This window comes from Cucurbita moschata, unplaced genomic scaffold (genome assembly GCF_002738365.1).
Source record: "Cucurbita moschata cultivar Rifu unplaced genomic scaffold, Cmos_1.0 Cmo_Scf00001, whole genome shotgun sequence".
In the NCBI taxonomy this organism is placed as follows: Eukaryota; Viridiplantae; Streptophyta; class Magnoliopsida; order Cucurbitales; family Cucurbitaceae; genus Cucurbita; species Cucurbita moschata.
Genome location: NW_019268517.1, coordinates 2,840,115 through 2,846,821, shown reverse-complemented (window position 1 = coordinate 2,846,821; position 6,707 = coordinate 2,840,115). Strand labels below are relative to the sequence as shown.

The following is a 6,707-nucleotide window of genomic DNA, read 5'->3' as shown; positions in this document are numbered from 1 at the left end:
CCAACTTCCAAGACCCATTCCACTCATGACTCGAGAAGAAAACTAGAAGCGGAGACGAACAACGCTCACATGCCGTCCCCCCGACTTTATTTTATACCACATCGCCAAAATCACATTCCCAGTGTGCTTACTGCATGATGCATATCTCTACACTTCTCTCAACCATATATACCATTTGGAATCACAATTTCTAGTTCTACCGAAACCAAAATTTGAATATGGACAAGAATCGGAAGTTTATTATGAGTTGTAAAATGACCCGTGATTTTGAAACCATACACACCATTATGGTATTGGTAAACCAGACATCCATGGTGGGACTTGGGGGGCACTGGCAGACAACAATATCTAATTAGTGGGCTATGTTAATTTCAGTGAAACGACTCAGAAGTGGGCACCTCTCCTGTCTGTAGGGCATGGACTTCCCCAGAAGGAAAGAAAAAAAAAAAAAAAGATTGGTAATGGACTTCGTGTTAGGAACCACGACTCTAAACCATCTATAATAGTATGATATTGTTCACTTTGAGCATTAGCTCACGTGACTTTGTTTCTTATTTTTTCAAAAGGCTTCAATAGAGATGTATTACTTATAAACCTATGATCAACCCCTTATAAACCGACGTGGGATTCTTCTCCAAACAATCCTCGACACTTCGCTATTCAAACCCCACCATCCCCAAACCTAAGAAACAAAAGGGGAACAAATATCGACAGCTTTGTTTCTTATTTTTCCAAAAGGCTTCAATAGAGATGTATTACTTACTTATAAACCAATGATCAACCCCTTATAAACCGACGTGGGATTCTTCTCCTAACAATCCTCGACACTTCACTATTCAAATCCTATCATCCCCAAACCCACGAAACAAAAAGGGAACAAATATCAACGGCTTTGTTTCTTATTTTTTCAAAAGGCTTCAATAGAGATGTATTACTTACTTATAAACCCACGATGAACCCCTTATAAACCAATTTGGGATTCCTCTCCTAACCATCCTCGACAATTCGCTACTCAAACCCCACCATTCCCAAACCCACGAAACAAAAGGGGAACAAATATCAATGGCTTTCCTTCTTTTCAAAGAAAAGCTAAAAATGGTCATGGCTGAACTTATTGTAATGTCCTACAAGAGAGCCTTCCCCAACAAAAAAAGAAAAGAAAAGAAAAAAGTATTGTAGTATTATGTCGAGAGCAAAGTTGTGTAGATTCCAAAGTGGGAGGAGGAAGGGAAAAGAAAGAGATAATTCATAATGGGCAGCATGTAAAAGTGGGCATTCAACAGCAAGATAAAGTTCCAGTTACCTAGAAGAAAGGCGCTTTTCCATCCTGATCGAGCTGAGACATCTTGCACCTGCAACAAAGGGTAGCCAAGAGAAAAGGAAAAGGTTTGTGTGAAATCAAAAATCATTATAATAAAGTTTGTTTCAGCCTTCAAGTTATCTTGGTAGAGTGGATTTCATATGTAAAAAAATTGTATATAATTACTATTCAAGAACAACGAGAATACCGACTCCTAAGTATATTATCCATTAATATCTCCATGATATAGATACAAAAAATAGGAATAATGAAGGCTTACTCCATCAATAAAAGAATGTGGTGCAACAATCCCAGTGAATCCTATTCGTCCAAGTCTCAATTTTAGTATCTTGAATCTATTCTTTCAATTACTGAGCGATTCGAGTTGATTTAAAATGTTTTATTTCAGGCTCTAATATGTGTAGTGTATAAATGATAACCTTGATTATCAAATATTCTTATGGATATCAATCCCCTAATTTCCCCACAAATTACTTATTATCCTATTTCCTTTCGTCTTTTTCTTCTTTTTTTCTAGTTTTATTTTCTGTTCTCCTGCATCGCTCAAATAGAACAAAAGATTGTGAGAAATCTTTAATTCTGAGTGATTTCTAGAAATTTGTTACCTACCGCTAATATTGTCCTCTTTGGACTTTCCCTTTCTGGCTTTCTCTCAAGATTTTTAAAACATGTTTGCTAGGGAGAAGTTTTCACATCCTCATAAAAAATGTTTCGTTCTCTTTCCCAACCACGTGGGATCTCTCAATCCACCCCCTTCAGAGCCCAGCGTTCTTGTTGGCACACAGTCTCGTGCCCACTTCCTTTGGGGCTCAGCCTCCTCGCTGGCATATCGCCCGGTGTCTGACTCTGTTACTATTTGTAATAGTCCAAGCCCACCGCTAGCAAATATTGTCCTCTTGGGCTTTCCCTTTCGGGCTTTCCTTAAGGCTTTTAAAACGCGTTTGCTAGGGAGAGGTTTCCACACTCATATAAAGAATGTTTTATTTTTCTCTCCAACCGATGTGAGATCTCACACTGTAACTATAATAGAAATGGATTACTTGAGTGTGTATTGCCTGGTAGTTAATTCACTGTTCCCATGAATCAATAATTTTGGGAACATAAAATGAGTGACCAGAACTGTATAGATTCAAAATCATTGGGCAATGTAAGAGCAGAAATGTACCTTCAATTTATAATTATAGGATTGCAGTATTTTCTTTTCTGCCTTCTTGCTTTCCTTAAAATTCTTTCAGTTTCTTCCTTGGCGTCTTCTATTGAATAGAAACGGACATCTTCTCCTAGCATTTGTCATGCACGTTAATATAAATAACATCGAACAAAATACTAACATTCAGCTTATAATCTAGCATATAGAAGTATTAACGCTGATTGATCTGAAAGCCAAATGAGGCACATCGAATAGTGCTAGCAAACCGAACAAGTTGAAAATAAAATTTCATGCGAAAGGGTTCCCTAATTTTTTTTTTTTTCCTCCTACAACGGTTCCCTAATTTCCTTTTTCTATACATTACTGTTACAGGACCGCATTGTTTCTTAATCATTTAGGATGTCCCGTTGTTTTTTCTCACTGAACTAAGTTTTTTTCGACACCCACCAATGTCTCTTATGAACCATGAATGCTCCTCTAAAGCTAACAGTATCAGCGTCCAATATCTATGGCAGACAGATTCGCTTTCAACTCGTGTTCCAACGCATGTAGAAAAAAACTCGTAAATGTCTCAATTATGTCCGACTGCCTAAATAAATGACCAATCTTCTCCTCTTTTTTAGCATAGAATTCCAAAAATGAAACCGATATCGTCAGTCAGATCATTTTAGGATTGACTCAAATCTCATATCACCTACTCTACCAAAAATCGGGATCTTGTCCTTCTAATGAAAAGCTTCTAAGCACATGAATGAATAGAAATATATAAAGATCTCAGCAGGGGTCCATGTCTTAAAGAATATTTTAATAGCATCATGTTATTATTTCATTGTTCCGTCTTGTCAATGTCTCAAAATAATTGCATACTACTCTATTTGCATGTAAAGAAGATATGATTGGCAATTTTTAAATTTACACGATTTATATTATTTAGAAGTTTCTCTTTATTTCCAGGAATCACCTGTTTTCTTCTCTTCGATTAAGCAGGAGAAACTTCTTTCGATCTCCTCATCAGAATCAACAATAACTCTATATTCTCTTTCCACCACCAGGCGCTGTTAATATTCAAGGAGAAATCTTTACCGCTTCAATGAATAATAAGTTTAAATTTCGGATTCAATAATCAGGGAATAAGTTAATATTTGCTTTAAAAAGTACAATCATGCAATTTCCGTAATATATGTAATGAGATGGCAGAAAAAATAATGAAACTCGAACCATTACCTGTTCAGAAAATGGAATTGCTTTCTTTGCATCTTCCTTTTTCGCCACAGTACTAGTGCAAAATGTCTTTCCTACTTTTACTGATTTCCACCTTCCCACTTCCTCGGTTTGTACTGCAGTTGCTCGAATGCAAACATCTGGAGACGCAGATTGGCTGTTATCAAGTGGAAAAGGTAAGATCACTTAAGATGCTAAAGAACAAAGGATCTATGCATATAATTCCGTAATTCATTAGCAATCATGGTCACCAGAACATATTGTGGCTGCCGTGGTTTTTCATGCCACATTAAGATAACATTACTGAAAAATGTGAAAACTTCTCTTTTCCCGCATATCCACAAGCCAAATGATAGAATTTAATCAAATATAACATAGTAATTCCTTTGAGAACTTCCAGGCTGCAGTACATCAGAACCATAAAATATACAGGAATGAAAGAAACCATTGAGCTTTTACAGGTCACTAAATGTCGGACTGCATGAAATTCTATTTTTGTGCATTAGAAGGACAAGATCAACTCCCAGATTAGTATACATCAATTCAATCTTTTAACCCATTGGCCATTATCAGTAATTCATTCAAGAATGATAACTGTCTGAATATGGAATGCATGAAAATACTAGGAATCAAGGCAATTATTAAGAAAACTGACGTTCATTACATTTTACATCGACGACGCTTTTGCTGTGGGACATCCAAAGAAGCGGTACTCTGACATTTGCAATTAAAGACTTTCATGAGGAACAGTTCAGAATGAGACAAATGCTTAAAATATTTGACCGATATCTAATAAGAAACTGAACCTCGGGAGATTCAATAGGGCGATGTGGAAATTTCTGCAAGGGTTTTTTCAGGGTACAGACCATTGCCTACAAGTTATTGAAGAATAACCAATAAGTTACGTGACTGCAAAGTGGCATTTGTTGAAATGTTAAAACAATCTAAGAACAAAAATTTAGGCGGGGTACTTTTAAGAATGTATACATAATTTATAAACACCTCATCTCATCGAAATAGAGTTACGGGGAGAATCCTTTTTATCGTGCATTTATAGCAGTACTTGATACGACATGCACTTACCTTCATTTCTTGGGTGAACGTGCTGATGAAATCATTTCTTAGTTTCAGTTGAGATGCTTGTACTTGTTTTTCCAATGCAGAAAGAACATCAGAAATCTCGTGTAGCCTTTCTTGGTATGCATCCTTCTTTAGTTGATCGGATATCAGTTTGAAGCCTCCATCGAGGGTAGATTTCATGTCATCGTGCTCTTTGTTCTGACATTGAACTTTGTACTCATTAGTTGAATGGAAAATTTAGACATTGTGATTAAAATTAAACAAACTTAATGCTCAATATAATATTCCATTGATCTATTTACCATGGATTGCAGCAAGCTACTGTTAACAATCACCTTTTGCCATATGCCTTCGACTGCAATTATTTTAAAAAAATAAGCATATTGCTTGACAAAGCTTTTGGCCTTAAAGCGATGACTTTGAGGTCAGAAATACTTATTGATTCGGGCACTTTCCCTTCTCACATTCTTAACATAGAAAGTTTAATCCTACTCTAAAGGAATTTAAATTCAAGTAAAGCATATTCATCACCTTATTCCTACTTGAGAATCAAACACATCAGGTTTCAATGCAGGAAGTGTTTTCCAAGCTAGTAATACTAGTACATAGTTTCTCTTCGGATTTTACTTTTCAGCTTGAAAGATTACAAAGCTCACCATCCAGAGAAATCTGCTTCATTCCTTGGTTTAGATGCAGAATATCACCATGAAGAGAATCCAGGATCTTTCCAAATTTGTTCAATGAGTTTTCAATAGTTCCAAGGCGGCGGTCAAGTTCTTCACCAACTTGACCTGAAAAGGAAAGCTAAAATTATCACAAATTAAGGGACGATTATTATAAAGGTTGAAGGAAATGATAGCTGATCAACCTGCCTGAGTCCAAGAGAGTGAACTTACACTTAGAGTCCGGAAGTGGAGTTGATTTCCATCTTTGTGTTAAACTGGTTGAAGATTTAGAGAGTGGCAATTGGCATTCTTCTCTTGAATAACTTAGAGGAGGAAAAAAAGAATTCTTCTTAATTGAATTTTCTCGGTCTTGAGAGCTAAATCTCTGCCAAAAAGAATGGTACGTCAAAGTTAAGTCATAAGAGATGAAAACAAAAAGAACACCACTACAATCATAAAACTTTATTTCAAGTTGATATGATGTCGTAGTCAGATCCTCATGGCATGAGAGACTCAAAGCATTCATCATGGCGCTCTTATATCTATAACAAAATAATATATAGAGAGAGGTACATTTTGAGGTATTTGACCTGCCAAATTCAAGATATGACGTGGATATGATGAGTTTTTTTAGTAGTCCTATTATGCAACTGATTGTAGCAAGCTAGTTAGTATAAAATTGTAAAATAAACATAAGCTTAGGTGTAACTGAATAACCGAAAACCTGCCAGCTCACTGAGTTCCTCATGTCAGCGGACTTTTTGTTTCTGTGATGACTGAAAAAAAATCAGGTGTAGTTATGTGGTCTTTTCAAGGTAAGTAGGGTATGCGAAGTTATCGTTGCTATGATGTTTCCAAAGGGGAGGTTTCTTTCTGGGTTGAACAATTCTTTTTTCCTTCATAATAGACAATTCCTCTTGGCTCTGCAATCACATAAAAGGCTAGACTGGTAGTAAAAAGGTTTTTAGAAAGGGAAGGAGTAGACAAGGTCATCTCCTGAAATGGAACATAGTCCCATAAGGCTCCTATTTGCAATTGTAATACCTGGTGACTTGAAGCTGGAACAACAAGTGAAGATGGAATTTCATCATGGCAACGGAGATAATACAAATACCTTCATGCATATGACTATATTCTCCACAAAGCAAAATTGAAGGAGTGATAAGGGGAAAGCTATTTTTTTTTTCAAAGATAATGATCACGATGAAATATGCATAATCAGATGTTTTTTTTTTTTTTTTTTTTTTTTTTTTTTTTTTTTTTTTTTTTT

General features: G+C 36.0%; 1 protein-coding gene across 3 annotated transcripts in view; it reads right to left on the bottom strand.

Annotated features, from left to right (window-relative positions):
* Nucleotides 1-1,243: 1,243 nt before the first annotated feature.
* The window catches only part of LOC111448385 (protein PAIR1), a 7,456-nt gene continuing 1,992 nt past the window's right edge, over nt 1,244-6,707 (bottom strand). For 2 of the 3 annotated variants that reach the window (XM_023087957.1, XM_023087964.1), the window contains exons 3-12: nt 5,669-5,822; nt 5,429-5,563; nt 5,075-5,127; nt 4,776-4,970; nt 4,499-4,564; nt 4,357-4,406; nt 3,696-3,849; nt 3,433-3,526; nt 2,487-2,601; nt 1,244-1,352 (exon numbers count right to left, since the gene is read on the bottom strand). In XM_023087957.1, the coding sequence (XP_022943725.1) occupies nt 2,489-2,601; nt 3,433-3,526; nt 3,696-3,849; nt 4,357-4,406; nt 4,499-4,564; nt 4,776-4,970; nt 5,075-5,127; nt 5,429-5,563; nt 5,669-5,822 (1,014 nt within the window). In that variant the 3' untranslated portion in view covers nt 1,244-1,352; nt 2,487-2,488. The remainder of the gene's footprint in view (nt 1,353-2,486; nt 2,602-3,432; nt 3,527-3,695; nt 3,850-4,356; nt 4,407-4,498; nt 4,565-4,775; nt 4,971-5,074; nt 5,128-5,428; nt 5,564-5,668; nt 5,823-6,707) is intronic. The other variant, XR_002711429.1, reaches the window with a different exon arrangement.